We start from the raw sequence: 17,500 nt of genomic DNA, 5'->3' as shown, positions 1-17,500 counted from the left end.
GCCACCTGCTGGGAAACACTGTATAAAGCTCAGACGATAGGCCATCTGTCCCAGGTGACTTCTGCCAGGGGTAAAAATCCCTTCTGAGGTGTCGAGCTTAGGAGTATTGTGTAGAGAGTTAAGAAACATCGAAGAATTAGCATATTCGTCAGCATATTCTGAGGTATATAGCTTTTTATGAAATGGGGAACAAAACTCAGATATTACACGCTGATCATCACTTATAGAGTTGCCCATTTTTAATTCATTAATAGTATTCATTTTTGTGTGATACTTTTCCCGTTTGAAGAAGTATGGTGAATTTTGTTCCCCTTCTTCTAACCACCGTTTCCGAGACCTTATAAAAGCTCCTTCTGCCTTCTTTTTATATATATTACCCAGGCTCTCTTGTAAATTAAGCATTTCTATTTTTTCTTCCTCTGTTAAGGTGTCTGGTGTAATTTGAGACATTACCGAGATACCTGTGATAACTCTCTGTTCTTCCAATTTTCTAATTTTAGCAAGTTTGCTACCAAGCATCCTAAAGTATTTTGATGATTCATATTTAAATAACTCCCAATTCAGACTAAAAGAATTTTCCACCACAGCTTTGTTGAACTAGTGTTTAATCAACTGTGGGATTTTCTGATTAACCTCCTCCACTTTAAGAAGAGAGTTATTAAGTTTCCAGTAATTGGCTTTGTAACCATTATCTGAAATAATTAATAGAAATGAAAACTGCTTTATGATCGCCTACAGGACAGGGAAGAATGTTAACTGAAATATCCCATGGAGTAACAGGTAGCGGGGGAAAGTTTTCCTCAGACATGGATACCTCTACTGACGGCATGGTGCTAGCATAATCGTGACACGGGGCTATCAGAGCATTATCAGGGATGAGGTTCTTCTTGTTCTTGTGCATTCTTTTCCTCTCAGGCGGTGATATTAGGTCGTTTTCAAAGTCACAAGAAATAGTCCAATATCCGAGGAATGCAGCTTTTCTTAAAATACCACCAAATTAGTACTTTTGAGCTCAGCAGTGACAGACTTACTCGGTCGCCATCCTGGCACCCTTCCTCTCTATATGTTCTGTTCTAGTAGTAGTCATAGACATAATATACGTATATTATATTATATCTAAGGTAGTAAGGATTCACCTGTCAGTCAATGCAGTCTTGAGAATTGATTAGTTCATCTTTCGGTTCTTTTCGGTTTGTTCGTTCTTTTGTCCCGTGATGTGATAACATTGGCTAGAGTGATTAGTTCATTTACAACTTTCCTTACTAATGGATGTGTAATACTTATTATTTTTATTTACTCTTACAGTTACGTGATGCATTTCTGGTTTAAATTGTTGCTTTTAATTTGTGTCATGATGGTACTTTTCCATTACACTGAATGTGGAAATAAAGAGTTGGTTATGCTTAAAATGTTGATATTTTTTCTGTCTGTTTGTTTTTTGTTTAATTGTGCAGTTATTAAATCAGATTGTCTGTGTAAACCATACTTTCGTAACATATGACACTTTATAAACATTAAAAAACACTGTGTACATACTTTTGAATTGTTGTTTAATGTTGATTTTTTTTGTGCCAGAAAAGCTTTGTAACAAAGAGGACAACTATTCCAAAATAAATTAAAATAATAAAAAAGTAAATAAAAAATTTAATTCAAATTAAAAGATAATAAAGCCACAGGGTCTAATAACCTTAACAAATGAACTTTAAAAGTACAATATAAACAAAATGAAAAAAAAAAGAAAAACTAAATATTGCACAACAAGCTTTGCTTTTTTATATAATAATTTAAAATGAATACGTTTTAAAATAAATAACACTTTTGTGCCAAAATAAAAACTTTATATCAAAGAGGATACTATTCCCAAAATAATTGTAAACCATTTAAATAAAAATAAATGAAAATGAAGAGATACTAAAGCTACGGAGCCTTATAACAATAACAAATTACCTTTAAAATCACAACAACAACAAAAATATTGCACAACAAGCTAGTCTTTTTCTAAATAAATAAAAATAAATAAGCTTTAAAATAAATAACACACCGTGGCTATATTTTTAGGACTTGCTTTAAGGCATGTTTGCAAGCTCCCTGACCTTGGATGGGCTGAGTCTGTTTCTTCTATCTGAGATAATCTGCCCAGTTTTAGAAAAAACTCTTTCAGATGGCACAGATGTGGCCACAATGCAAAGTCTTGTCTTTGTGACTTCAGAAAGGCTTTTGTATACTGGTGAACATCTCCTCCACCAGGCCAGAGGGTCTGATGTGCGGGGTAAGAGTGGCTCTGCAAGGTAGGCCTGCACCTTTATAGCATCTGAGGTCTTAGAAGAGGGAGCAGAAGGCCTCAAGCTTGCTACCCTCTCGTCAAAGTCTTCCCAAATCATGGCCCCTGCACTGGATCTGAAGTATCCTCCTCACTCTGAGCTGGGTTAAAACTGTTAAAGCTGAAGTTATCATAACCTTAATGTTTTAAACTAACATTAATCATTCAAATTCAAAATGTTATTTGCTTTTAATGTATATGTCATTATGTCCTTTTTTGAGCAATCTTCTTATACATATATTACACCAATATGTCAAGTCTGCCTAAAAGCAATTATTATACCAGCAAACTCAAAATTGGCGTAAAAATGAACAAACTAGTCTATAAATACTTGTAAACTTGGATTATAATATTATTATATAGCCTAGTGTTTATTTACCGATAGAGAGTCAAAAACAGATCCTCAACAAACAGTAACAAAAACACAGTGACAGAAAACGTCAGAAATAGCGCATGGGGCTGTCACGTGATTAAGGAATGACTAAGAGATAAGAGATGAGGTGAGCTAATCACAGACTGAAGACCCAGGTGAAGAATTAATATTTTTTTCTGTATCTTATAGCATTTTAGTTTTGTATTGTTTGTAGTGTGATCAACGTTTGCAAGTACTAGATGTGTTGGGGAAGTAACACATAATTTTAATTACATTTTGCTAAAATGAACGAAATGACTCGAAAAAAGATTCGTTCATTTTGCTGAACTAGACTCAAAAGTCCGAGTCGGTAAAATGATCCGAGTTTCCCATCACTAACACGCGCTGAGAGCGAGCACGAGCACACAGACACGCGCGCTGATTGGATGACGATCGCCTCCTGCGGTCGGGAAAGGAACTGCACACAGGATGCGCGCTGCGCGCTCACGGGACAACTATTGTGTTTTGAATGTCATTTTAAAAAAAAAAATGTTCTTGTTTAAACTTTTAGTAATTTGTTGCGTTTTCATTTTTATTAGTTAAATGTCTATAGTATTTTTTAATTTATTATCGTTTTAGTTAAGTACTTTTAAGTTAAACTGAACGAAAAGGAGAATTAATGAAAGAACACGCGCGCGCACACACACACACACACACACACTCACGCGCGCGCGCACACAGTCTCAGTGTAACGTTACAGTGATTTACTGTTTCACAGCTTCCTTCTGTTTCTGTAGTTTCTCTGACTCTGCAGTCGTTTGTCACTCTGTACAGCGTCTCTGAATGGCGCACGTCAGTAACACATGTGGGGTCAGAGGTCACCGTGTGCTGCAGTCATTATGGCTTAATAAGAAAAAGAGTTTATGATACACAACCGACTCTCAGTGCAGTTTCACTGGCGCACAAACCACAATCTGGAAACAATCAGCCTGATTTTCTCTCTGCTGTCCTCTCGCTCGCTCTCTCAGTAAATGACACAGGATGTGAGTCAGGCTTTGGCCCGTGTGTGTGTGTGTGTGTGGCAGTAGATTCACTCACATCAGCTCTTCTGCAGTATAAACACACTCTAATGTGAGTCTGATGGTTGATCATTGAGTCTCCAGTGCTGATCAGACTCTGCTCATGTAAGAAACGCCACTTTAAAGAGTTCACCTAAAAATCATTCATTTATTCTCCCAAATATCAATCAAACCTTCTTTCTGCACATCTTAAACTGAAGTCCAGACTGGAGTCCAAACAACATCAGACCCCATCAAACATTTGTTGCATGGACCAAAAAAAAAAAAGTTTTCCTTTGTTTTCTGGTGAACAAAGTCCTACAGGTTTATATAGACATGAAGAAGAGTAAACAGATAGAATGATCATTATTAGATGAACTGTCTCTTTAAGGTTTCCGATTTAGATGATTATGAGAGAAACTGCAGCTCTAAAGTCTGACATTTACTCTACAGACTGATCTGAGGAAGCTCGATTCCACCACCAGAAACTATGACAACTTTTTATCTCAAAGTTCACAATTCTTGCAATTTAGAGTAAAATTGCAAGAAATAATAGTCACAATTACCTTTTATTTCTTATTCTGTGGCGGAGGAAAAAATTAAATTGAAAAAAAACAATTGCAAGTCGCAAACAAAATTTGGAATTCTGAGTTTATGCAATTCTGAGAAAAAAGTCATAATGGTGAATAAAAAGTTGCAATTACTTTTATTATTATAATTATTATGTGGCAGAACTTTTCATAGTAATCTAAAACTATAATAAAAATAAACTATATGGAAATATAAAAAACTGATTAAATAAAAAAATACAATTTAAAAAAGCACAAATAAAAAAAAAATCAAAATGAAAATCACTGAAACTATAACTGAAATTAAAACTAAAAAAGCTAACACACACACACACACACACACTTCCTCCAGTGCTGCAGGGGTCACTGACCTCCAGAGTGTTTGGCAGGAAGTTTAAGTGAAAGAAAGTCAGTGGAGCGATGCTCGTGTTTAGTCATGGCTTCTTTATTTGGCAGAGATGATGGTAAACAAGTGAACTAGAGCAGACAGACAGACACACACACACACACATACAGAGGGACAGAAAAACACACACACACACACATACAGAGGGACAGACACACACACACAGATGGACACACACACACACACACACAAACAGGTGTTTGGTTCGGTGGGTCTCAGGTCTGGTTCGGCGGCTCAAGGCATCAGGATGGTGTGATTTTGGCACTGGATAAGCGTCAGTGATTCGGGCACATGCTCACTGATGTGATTCAGCGTTCACAATCGTCTCCTCACACACAAGATCGAGCGACGCGGTGCAGTGGTTTCGGGGCGACTGGAACCCACGATCCTTCACAATCATATTTACAGTATATACAGGTATATTTACATCAGACGGACACACATCAGATCATCTAACACGAGAAACAGACACAGGAAGTCAAATCCACAGGCGCTCCAGTCCTCACAGCAGACAGATCAAGCTCTTGCCCTCCTCGATCTCCTCCTGCACTTTATCACTGGACGTGGCGATCTCGGCCTGCGCGGAGAACACGGCGCAGATGAAGGTGAGGACGGTGCCGCCCAGTGCTGTGTAGAAGGCCCAGCCCATGGAGCACAGGCCCAGCTGATAGGGCGAGGCGTCAGGGCCACAGTAACCCTGCACTTTATCTGAACCCCAGCCGGCGGGATACAGCATCAGCCCCAGGATCAGGAACAGACCTGCAGACGGAGGACACACACATCAACACACGGCTGGAGCAGATCTCACAACTAACTAGAGAAACAGCAAGTCCTGCACTGAATCACAGGAAGTTCATCTGCAGTGATCTGATGTTTGACCTGTTCGTTTCTCTCAGAGTCTCTCTTCAGTCGAGTTCTCAAAGCCTTCAGACTCGCATGAAATCTGACAAATCATTGCGTTTTTTCTGTATGGTTAAATTAATTTAATGATTAAAATTACATTTGAATAATAAAGAAGGTTAACACTTTAATTTTTCAGAAATGTTGAAATCTGCTTTAGCTTTCTGGATTCGGTGTTAGATTTAATACACATTTATTGTAAAAACTGCTGATAATAAAGTGCATAAAGATAAACATGTTTTTAAAATGTGAACATCAATTCCTTTCATTTATTTGTGCCGCGCAACAGAAGAATGCCGTTTCAAATAAAATATGGACTAAAAGTGGTGTAATATTCCTTAAGATATAGTGTTTTAATAATGTTTAAATATTATTAGTATGTCCTAAATAAATAAGATCATTCTCCTCTGTTTCTTGACACACATATCATGCAGACTGACATTTACACAGTAGTCTTTGTGCACAAGAATATTCACAAACAACTGACATACTCTATTTATTATTATAACTCCGTTATACAGGAAGTTTCCGTTATGATGACCAGAATCGGTGTTTTCCACATTGGGAAAATAACAGCGGCCTGGACTCATGAGCAGATGCTGTGATGAATGACACACTGAACAACATGAACGTCTTTAACAGGATTTCTGTCTTCCAGAACAATCTGTGTGTGTGTGTGTGTGTGTGTTAGGTGTGTGTATCGGTCTGCTATAATGTAAGGAAATGAAAGTAGGTCAGAAATTCTTTCCACATGTTGTTGAGGGTCTGATGGTCTCAAAGCTACACACACACACACACACACACACACACACGTGTCCATCACTGCATCTGAAATGTCTGTCATGGTCTTTTCAACAGTCAAATCAGTCTTGTATTGTACGGTTACTGATTCATCACTTCATTCCCAGTGCATTATGGGATGAGTATCTAATAATACACTGACCTCATAAGAATGTGAACACAGTGAGTGTGTGTGTGTGTGTGTCTCACCAGCGATGGCCTGCAGGAGTCCGCACACGTTGAAGATGCTTTTCTTCATGATGCTCTGGAAGCACATGGTGAAGACGGAGATGAAGGCCACGGCGCACAGCAGCAGGATCCCGGCGGCGAGGAAGATGGAGGTGGCCTGCCAGAACCTGCTGGCGATCTCAGAGAAGTGCACGGCGTACGGGCCGCACAGGACACCGCGCCGCAGGTGGGGCAGACGGATGCAGCGGCCGTAGATGCCCAGTGTGGGGCGGTACGCCTCACCCGCCGCCGTGGCCCCCTGCGGAGAGAAGACGGTGTCCGGTGTCCGCGGGAAGCCCACCAGCCAGTCGGTGCTCATGAAGGCGATGAGCTCACTGAACGCCGCCACGATGCTCAGCAGAGTCCACAGCATCGAACGACACGTCACGATCACGTGACACATGGTGTGCGGCTGAGGTCAGAGGTCACAGGGAACTGTGGGTGTGTCGTATGGACGAGCGGTGAGTCTGAACAGCGGTCTCTCGCTCTCTCTCTCTCTCTCCTCTTCTTCTTCTCAGTGTGTCGCTCAGACTCAAGTTCTTTCTCTTTCTGTCTCTCTTCCTCCTCCTCTTCTACATCTTAGTGCAGAAGTTTGATCATCATCTCACAAACACAGCTGCAGGAAGACAGAAACAGTTTATCTCAATTTAGATTTTTTTTTTAATGGAACTGTGAAACAGAATTTAGAAATTAAAACTGTGAGGGGAAAAAAGCCAGAATAGCGATATGTGTCACAATTATGTTTTTTTCTATTCTGTGGAGGAAACAAGTTTCCATATAAACAAAGTTCTAATTCAGCAAAATATTAAAAATAACAATACACTCTTTTTAAGTCACATGATCGCTGTATTGTAACCATCACTTATAATCTTTAATAATGTTTTCCTTCCATATTGCTTGCTCAAACTCTTCAAACCATTGTTCTAAACTGCTTTTTTTTATGTTTTCTATTATTTTACTGCTCTGGCCGTTAGTGTTGTCACAATACCAAAATTATTGTTTTGATACCGATACCTAGTCAAGAATTGCGATTTCGATACTTTTTCGATACTTTTCCTGAAAGGGGAAAATTCACTCTCAAATATCATTGCTGTGCTTTATTTTAAAACCGGGACAACATTCTAATCATATAACACACTAATAAATGACACATGAACAGCAGATATATTAAACATTTGAACAAAATATGAAATATCAAAATATAAAAAATAAATTAGAGCAATGACATTCAAGGTAAAAAAAGAATAAATTTAGCAGCATTATCTCAGTTATCATAAGAAACATAAGAGTAATAAATTTATCTTGATTCTGAACTTTGAATAAAAATATGAACAGCGATTATATTAAACAATGTTTCTGAACTCAGAAGATTAAATGTTAAAAGATAAATAATATCAATTTAAGAAATGGCATTCAAGTAAAAAAAAAAAAAAAGCCAATAAAATTAAGCAGCAATATCTCAGATATTGTAACTTATCCTGTCAGTTGTGCAACCTTTTCTTTCAGAGGAGAAAACTCAGCCAGTGAGCTTTAGTGAGCGTCATCTTTTTCCACAGTCGTGGACCAGCGGCCACAGTATCACTTGTGCTCGCTCGTGCAGCCTAGTGATGCGCGGGTCCGCTTTTTTTCCAACCCGCGGGTCCCGACTCCCGCTTTTATGAAATGATTTGGCCCGCCCCAGCCCGCACATAAAGTAACATTTCTTTACCCACCCCGACCCGCGCATCGGGAACATCACGGAAGATACGCTGCTACTTAGAACTTCGTATTGTAACCTTATCAAAGAATCTAATAAAATATGAAAATATATATTCCAAATATTTAATATAGGCTATATGAAATTGCACTAGTGATCGTTCGTCCGTGAACGAATCTTTTAGGTGAACGAATCATTCTCGTTCAGGTAACCCACTGACTTATATTTCTCGTTCACTGAAGTTCCTCCCTCCACAGCAGCGCGCGAGCGGAGAAGCGCGAGCACGGCGCTATTAGCAGCGCATGCGCAGCTCGTGAACAGCTCTGTGAACTGTTTCACCCTGTCAAAGAGTTACTCAAGATGTGACGAAGCATGTGATGCCCTTCACTGAACGAGAGATCTTCTCATTCGTGAACGAGTTGAATGAACTGATACATCTCGTTTATGAACGAAATGAATGAGAGTATACAGGGTCAGTGAGCCAAGCATGTGAATCTCGATCAGCTCGTTTTCATATTTAGCATACAGAACACAACTCCACGTTTAATGTGAATATTATATATGAACTGTCTGACCAAACAATTAAAATGTTAATTATGCAAGAAAACCACGTGCTTTGTTCATCTGAACAACTTATTTAAACTATTTAATGCGATTATGCACACATTACAGTAAACCCAAATCAGTTTAGTAAAGCCACTAATGCAGCCATCTCGCTGTAGTGCTTTTTTGCTGCGTGCGTGAGGAGAATAAACACAGACGTCCATAGGGAGGCACTGGAAGCGTGCGTTGCACACACCAACATGAAATACTTCTTACAAATCTGGACGCAGTCATGCTTTGAAGTATCGATACTAATAAATTTAGGAATCGTGACGTTTTTAATTTCTGAGAATCGTGGTGCACTGTGCAACACTACTGGCGGTACAAAAGTGCAGTTGGCAGTCCTGACTGTGAAGGATCTTTAGTCGGTTCAGCTGTGATCGAGAGATCTCTGGGCGAGCGTAATGTGGTGATGCTGTGCTGTGATTGTTCATCAGAGACTCTGAGTGACTGAACTCAGCTGCTGACCACCAACACATGTGAATGATGTCATGGGTTAACCAGCCGAACACCCCCAAATCCCTGCAGGAACACACGATGCGCAGCACAGAGAATGATGGGGAATGGGTTCACGAGACCGTCCTGTCTTAAAGCAGCTCACTGTTCATGTTTTATGATGAGCAGTATATCTGTTCTTCATCAACAGCACATAAAACGTCAAACAGGAGCATCAACACTAACAATTACATCTCATTACAATCAACAGCAGCCTATAATTGACAAGCATCTAACTCAAAGTTTCCCACAAGTGACTCTGACCAGCAGCCAGATGCATAAACACAGCCCTTAAAACCAGTCTGACTAACCTGGTGTTTACACAACTAACTTGACCAGCTGCAAATAATGAAGGTCATATGTGTGCAATCCATAAACACACACACACGCACACACACACACGGACTCCATGCAGATATAAACACAAGGCCTCATTCTGTCTGAAACACACAAATGAGAAATTGAAACCAAATGCTCAGATCACATGACATTCTAAAAGGCCTTGACCTCTGACTTCTGCTGACTGCAGCCTGATGAGTGATAAAAACCTCACGTGTGTGTGTGTGTGTGTGATCATCCTGAGCTCTTCACAAATGAAAATCAGACACATGTTTGTTTCACTATACAGTATCATTCCTATCAGGTTAATGCTTTTTCGATTTTATCCTAAACAAACCCGCACAGGAACCCACACAAAACACTGGATTTAAACACAAACATGATTAGAAACATTTCTAAGTGTTTTTAACTGCTGAGGACACATAAAATCAAACATTTGACCCTCACAATTCTGGTTAAACACACACACACACACACACACTCAAGTAAATACCTGGTTTCAGCTCTGTTTAACTCAAAGACATATGAATTCAATCCCAGTGTCTTGTCTCATTCACTTCTAAGCGTGAATGATGTTCTGCTGCAGTGATGTCATCTCTATGGCCCCGCCCACTATAGGCCCCGCCCCCATGGGGCCCGTCTACAGCTAAATCTGGGTTACAATAACACACAGTCTGGCAGGAGCGGATGAAGTCCTGCTGTCTAAAGTCTAACGCCACTAAAGTTCATCATCCGATCATAAAAGTGAATGTACGATGATTATCAGGATCGGTCAGTATCTCCACCCTGATCACATGATCATCAGCTCCTGTGATGATGGCACAGGGTTGATGAACGCTGGTCATGTGACCCGTGAGCTTATGTGTCATATTTGATATGTTCATGTGCACATTGACCGTTACGCCCCAGCCGAGTACTGATTCATGTTGGCTTTATGACTTTCACGATTCAGAAAACGTAGAGGGAATTTGTCAAAGTTTGGATGAATTAATCAAAAGTAGGTCATTACACTTAAATCGTGATATGGACTAGTGTCTGTAAATATTAAGTCGCAAAAATACTTTAAATGAGAATCCAGAATGTTCTGCGCGTCTCTGTGTGAATGAATGGCCCTAAAAATTCAAAAATCATTTGTTAAATATCAATAATATATTGATCTTAAGTTGTATAGGTTTCATGGGTTTTATTAATTAGACATGCCTTTTGATTAATAAAAACATTAAAATGTAAAGTTAACCATTAAAAAGGAGTCCAGAAAAACATCATTTGGGAAAATATAAAAAGGATTTCCTAGGGCCCTACAAAACATCCTGTTTGATCAGAAATAATATGCAATAAGAAAAATGTTGAATATTTGTCAGTTTCAGAGGTCAAATAACTGTGCGTCTGTAATGAGCGATCAAATCAGCTGACCAAGAACAAACTGTGCATGAGCAGATTCACACGAGTCTCTCCTGGAGTCAGCTCTGATCATCTACATCTGGCTCAGCGTCCAGAGGAATGAGGATTCTGACCTCCACAAACGGCCGTGATGCTCATGGAAAAACAGCCCTCATGCACACGTGTGTTCAGTGAGTTCATGTTTATGATACACACACACACACACACACACACTGAGAAGAAAGAAACGCTCACAGGATGGAACTCTGAGCGTAACCATGGCAACCCGTCCCTGAGCAGATTATTGGCTGATAAAACAAACACATGATCTGTGATGAAACGCTGCCAAACACAATCAGTCCAGCGCGGCTCAGTGTGAGAGTATCCAGGAGAAACTCATCATAACATCACAACAGATGACTGGGATTCAGTGATGTCATCGTCAGCACAAGCCCCACAGACGGCTCCATCATTCCCAAAGCATTACTCACACACACACACACACACACACACTCACTCACTCTCGCTGAACGAGTTTCCAGAAGAAGCCATCACCGTGTCGTGAGGTTTAGATCATAGAAACGCCTGTATGTATTCACACTCATCCCACAATCCATCACAACACCAAACCACAAACAGAGAGCGTGTTCGTCTCTCTTCTGTTATCACTAAACGCTTCACTAGTTCGATCTGTGGATCGTGAGTGTGGGAAAACCAGAAGCACTGTTACTCAGCTGGGAGAACACCTGCACCTGAGAGGTAAACAGCTCCCATAATGCCTCAGGATAGACGTCTGACGGTCACATGATGAAGAACAGCAGCTAAAGACTGTTCTGACTGACACACCATCAACACTTCAACAGAACATACTTAACACGTGGCTTGCAATGTGTCTGATTTTACGTAACAAATGTTTATTCCCAAACTCCATTTTTTTTCCCTTTAATTTTTTCTGAATTCCGTTTTTCTCCATTTACAATTGTCTGGTTTTATTGGTTAAATTAAAAAAAAAATCTCTCTCTCTCTCTCTCTGTAAAGCTGCTTTGAAACAATGTGTTTTTTTAAATAAAGCTGACTGCTTCATTTGAGACGATCACTGGGCGCCCCTCACTGAATCAACTGAGGTCATGTGACACTGGTGTTGTAATCGCTGTACTGTAATGAGCAGTGATCAGTGGTGCGCCATACTGAACTCATCCAGTGTGTGTGTGTGTGTGTGTGTGGGGAGCTGAAGAGGTGATTTCCTCCTTTCCTTCTCAGAGAGGCGCGGGTCTCATGATGGAGAACAGCAGACATCTGAGCGGGTGGTCAAGCAGAAGCAGAAACTCCCACTGGAGCCACACACCGTGTGTGTGTGTGTGTGTGTGTGAGCAGCTCTGAGCGCCTGATATCCAACAGTCCTCCTCTATGACCCTCTAGAGCTCCCAGCAGCCCCTGCAGCAGGAGGAGGATATCCGCAGCACTATTGTTCAGAACCACTGTTTGTCAGTTTAATCTGTTCCTGCTGCAGGACACACACACACACACACTCACCTACTGACCGTATTCACTCTCAGTTCATCAGCTCTCACAGTCGTCAGCATCATTACTGGAGCCGAGGAGTTCAGCGGTCACCCGCTGATGGACATGGGTCACATCAACACCCAGTTTACTGAACATCCCTGAGAGTGACAGTGAATGGTTTACACTAACAAGCATCATGGGGTCTGGGTTTACTAATATCTGTTTTAGAAAAGCTTCATAGGGAACTAACACACACACACACACACACACACACTGAAGGATCATGTCAGTCTGTGCTGCATGTAATGATCCGTAACATAAGCATCAATGTCCAGCACAACACTCAAATACTTCTCCTGTAATTATGACTAAAAAGATGCTTATTTGCAACTTTTTTATTTACAGAAACTGGGATTGTTATAGTTATTAATTAACCACAAATCATTTTGTGATTCCAGACATCTTCAAAAAACTAAGCGTTTTCATAAAAAAAAGTATTTAAATTCCCTTTTTGATTTGATAAATTTATTATAATATTATTTTATTGTTAATAATAATACTAGGGATGTAACGATTCACTCAACACAATTCAATTTGAAGATTTTGATTTGACGATTTGATTTTCCTCACAATATTTTTTTTTTTTACAAAATGAGACTGAAGACATTATACAGTAAATGAAAAGGTGTTGTTTTATTAGTCTACTGCTGCACGTTTCCTTGTGAAATCAAAATATAACAAATCTAAACTGAAATTTTAAAACAAACCCCAAATCAAAGAACTAAGTTACACAAATAAAAGAAATATCTTCATATAAACAAACTAAGGCTTTGTCTGTGCTCCTTCCATTTAAATTTAGAGCCAACCACTGGATTGTAATCATGATCCAAACAAAGATGCAGCATACACGCCGTTTTTAATCTAAATTAGACTGTTTAATTTTGAAATCTGAAGCAAAAACAGAATGGTCTGACTGTAGTTTTGTGAAATTATACTACATAAAACACATCAGAAGGAAACAGCAGAAGCTCTGAACATATCTGAATCACTCACGGTTAACGGTTACATCCTGACTACAACATTAGTAATATTAATTATAGTAATAATAATATTAATATCAGTGTTATTTTAGTATCATTGAGAAACTATTAAAGTTCATATAAATATTTAGAATTTTAATATTTTACCATTTTTATTTTTATATTTAGTTGTCATTTTAATTTTGGTTTCTTTATGTTTGAATTTTTTTGCATCAGTTTTAGTTGACTATATGAACTCTATGAAGAACTCTTACAGAGAACCTCACACACTCGGAGAGGAAGAGCCGATGGAAGTGGAGCGGCTCTATTTCTGGGGGTTTGTTATGGAGGGGGTTTCCACGGCAGGTGGGCTCTGAACAACAGGACACATCCATTGTGTCCAAACTCAGCACATCAACACAGACCGTTAAACAGCACAGCAGCTGGGCTGATGGGAAGAAGTGAGACCATGTTCAGTTCTTTAATGACACACCGTTTCCTCGTCTTACAGTAGGATTGTGTCCTACAGGAACCACTGACACACACCTGATCACACTCACACTTGCTTCAGTCCAGTAATCATGAAGTGTGTGTTGAGGGACAGCTGACACGAGACACACACACAGCGACGATTGAGAGCTTGAGCGTTACACAGCGCTCTGTCACGCATAACATGTCAAACACGAGGACAATTGAGCTGATTACCGCGGTTCACAGCACAGTGACATCACGGGTCATGAACGTCAGACGGGAAACTGACGAGTCCATTAGACAACACAAGCAGAACCTGCACACATCAGGTCATCATGCACCATGCAGTAAGAGGAACTTCAGCACTATAGATTCTCACATCTGACACAGCAGACTTCGGCAGATGCTTTTATCCAAAGCGACTTACACTGCATTAAAGGTTCACATGTTCTCAGTTCAATCACTTCTGAGAACTGAACCCGTGACTTTGGCGTTGCTGGCGCTGTGACCTACTGTCCGAGTACTGATCTCTGGTGATTCTAATGAGACTCATCTGACACACACATGTACTAGAGACTGATGATAAACACAGAATACAGTCATGTAATTCACTCTGAAGTACAGAATCACAGAAGCAAAAGAGGAGTTCAAGTCTTAATCAGTTAATTACTGTCTGTGATTATTAAGCATATAATACACAAGCCAGAACCCAAAGTTCTTCACCACAATCTGTTAAAATATACGTTTAATACACAGATTGATCAGATCTGATCTCGTTACTGATCTTCACAACAGCCATAAGCCTTTACAGAGCACTTCCTGTCTCCTGACAGAGCTCTTCCTGTTTAGTCACTCATACTGACAAAATGAACTGCTGAACCCACTGATAAACTGTCTGTCTGTCAGTGATTTCAGCTCATTCTCTCCTGCTTGACAATCATCCCAAACATCCCCATAAACCACAGTGAGAAATATCACAGAAATATCAGGCATTCTCAGCGACCTCTGACCTTCACTGGGGAACATCCAAGGGCTCACGCACATAATCCTTTGCGTGAAATATGACTGAAATGTGTCCTAAAATTCCACTGCAAATGCTCGTTAACAAACAGATGAATCACTATAGTTCCAAAATAAATCACTGCAATTCTAAAATAGATCACTACAGTCCTAAAAACTAATGAGTGCAGACCTAATCATGAAAATCAGTTCTATTGTGAAAGCACACAGCTGTGATTGGCCACAGCCTCTGCTCATTTACATACAGCTTTGGGTTATTAACACATCACATTATGATAACTGGATCACACTCAAGAGTGTGTTTGCACTACAGCATAATCTAGTGAACACAAATGGTCATCACAACTCCAGTGCTGAATGAAGTGTAGCAGTGCAGATGGATAATACAGGCGGCTCCTGCGGGGCCCCGAGCACTTGCAAGTGTCCCCTGAGAACAAAGACAGACAACAACTGTCCTGAAGTGTGCGGGGGTTCGGTGGGTGAGCTGAACCTCCTCCATCCTAAAACACACCCTGCTGCTTTCACAGAAAACACAGCGTGAGCTCATGAGGACAACACACACACACACACACCGCAGAGACAAAGAGAGAGAGAGAGACACACACAGAGAGAGAGAGAGAGAAAGAGAGAGAGAGAGAGAATGAGAGAGAGAAAGAGAGAAAGACAGAAAGAGAGAGCAGGAGGAATTTGCTTGATGAAAAACACACACTTTAGAGAGAGAGAGAGATAAGAACGAGAGACTGGTTTACTACAGCACTAATCTTATCAGTGTGCATGACTGACCTGCACTACAGCACAAACCCTGAACACCACACACACACACACACACACACACACAGAGCACAATGAAGACAATGATCTACAGATCACCTGACATCAGATGGACACACACTCACTCTCTGTGTCTGTCTCTGTGTCTGTCTCTGTGTGTGTGTGTGTGTGTGTGTGTGTGTGTGTGTGTGTGTGTGAGAGACGTGTGACGGCTGGCGCTCTGAGCTCTGGGCTTGATTTGAAGGCAGCACGGCCCGGCTGGTTTTAATTCAATCAAACATGCTCCTTTTGGGAGCGCTGCATGGAAACTCCAGCACGTAATGTGACCCATTTAAAGCCCTTCTGCACTTAAACAGAACCGGCCACATCCAGATTCCGTCGACTCTCATGCACAAACTACACATCCACACGATCAGAACGCAGCGTGTTCTCATGCTGATGAGCTCCGCCAGCAGCTGTGCTGCAAACAGCAGTGTCTGCTTGACCTCTGACCTCCAGCACACATTCAATTAGCATTTTAACACTGCATTTGACTCGGGTTTCACATTCACACAGACACACTCTGGCTCGTGTTACAGATGATCTTACTGTACAAAAATACACAATACTCCAGTTAAATGCTGTGTGAACTTTAAAAAATAAATCACTACGCAAGCATTCTAAAAAAATAACTGTTTAATTTGAAAAATGAATTGCTATAATTGTAAAATAATTACCTAAAGTTCTAAAACGAATCATTAGAGTTCAGAAATGAATCATTACTTCAAATGAACCATTATAGTTCCAAAATTAATTACAGCAGTTTTAAAATTAATCATATTTCAAAAGTAAATCACTGTAGTTATAAAAATGAATTCATATCCCAAATGAAATATTATAGTTTATAATAGATTTATTATATTTAAAAAAAATGAATCACTATGGTTCTGAAATGAATCACTATAACTACAAAACAAATCATTGTAGTTCTAAAATGAATCATGGTTCAGAAACGAGTCAATACATTTCTAAAATGAATCAGTTCTACAATGAGTTATTGTTGTTAAAAATTAACCACTGTAGTTCTAAAATGTCTAAGAAGTCACTGCAGATCACAGGCAGATTGTGTTCTCATCAGAATCTGGACAAAATCAGCGTGATATTCCTGCATCTGTGTCTATGATGGTCTGAAACGCTGTCTCTGTAGGCAGCTCACTAGGTTTGGACACATTGAGATCTTGGATCGCAGGAATGAGACGCAGACAGACTGTGTGGTCTGAGATCCAAACAGCACACAGTGTTTACCGGACGGCCCACAAACAGCGGCTCTGAGTTTCCACTGCTTCATGGAGTCGCTCTGAATGGAGGAAAGCGTCTGTATCTTGGCAGCGCATGAGAGGGACGCGTGTGTTTTCTCTTGGCTTGAGCGGCCTGTAATGAAGCGTCTGTGTTTTTATGGTTGGAGTGGAGAGCGGCAGGACCACGCACGCTCTTATTCTTAGCTTCCATAAAGTGAACGTTCACTGATGATCGAGCACTGGTAAACCAGCTAACCTCAAACAGACCTTAAAGGGCCAGCGCAGGGGAAAAAAGACATCACGCTGAGCCCAG

The 17,500-nt window shown here is 40.2% G+C and overlaps 1 protein-coding gene across 1 annotated transcript in view; it reads right to left on the bottom strand.

Moving 5' to 3' along the window:
* lhfpl2a (LHFPL tetraspan subfamily member 2a) overlaps positions 1–17,500 on the bottom strand; it is a 53,975-nt gene that overhangs the window by 35,291 nt on the left and 1,184 nt on the right. The window contains exons 2-3 of the mRNA XM_059542209.1: positions 6,596–7,229; positions 5,176–5,464 (exon numbers count right to left, since the gene is read on the bottom strand). Of these exons, the coding sequence (XP_059398192.1) occupies positions 5,208–5,464; positions 6,596–7,016 (678 nt within the window). The 5' untranslated portion in view covers positions 7,017–7,229 and the 3' untranslated portion in view covers positions 5,176–5,207. The remainder of the gene's footprint in view (positions 1–5,175; positions 5,465–6,595; positions 7,230–17,500) is intronic.

The sequence above is a fragment of the Carassius carassius genome, chromosome 47, assembly GCF_963082965.1.
Source record: "Carassius carassius chromosome 47, fCarCar2.1, whole genome shotgun sequence".
Classification (NCBI taxonomy): domain Eukaryota; kingdom Metazoa; phylum Chordata; class Actinopteri; order Cypriniformes; family Cyprinidae; genus Carassius; species Carassius carassius.
The sequence above is the reverse complement of the archived record's forward strand: the minus strand, read 5'-3'. Positions and strand labels throughout refer to the sequence as shown.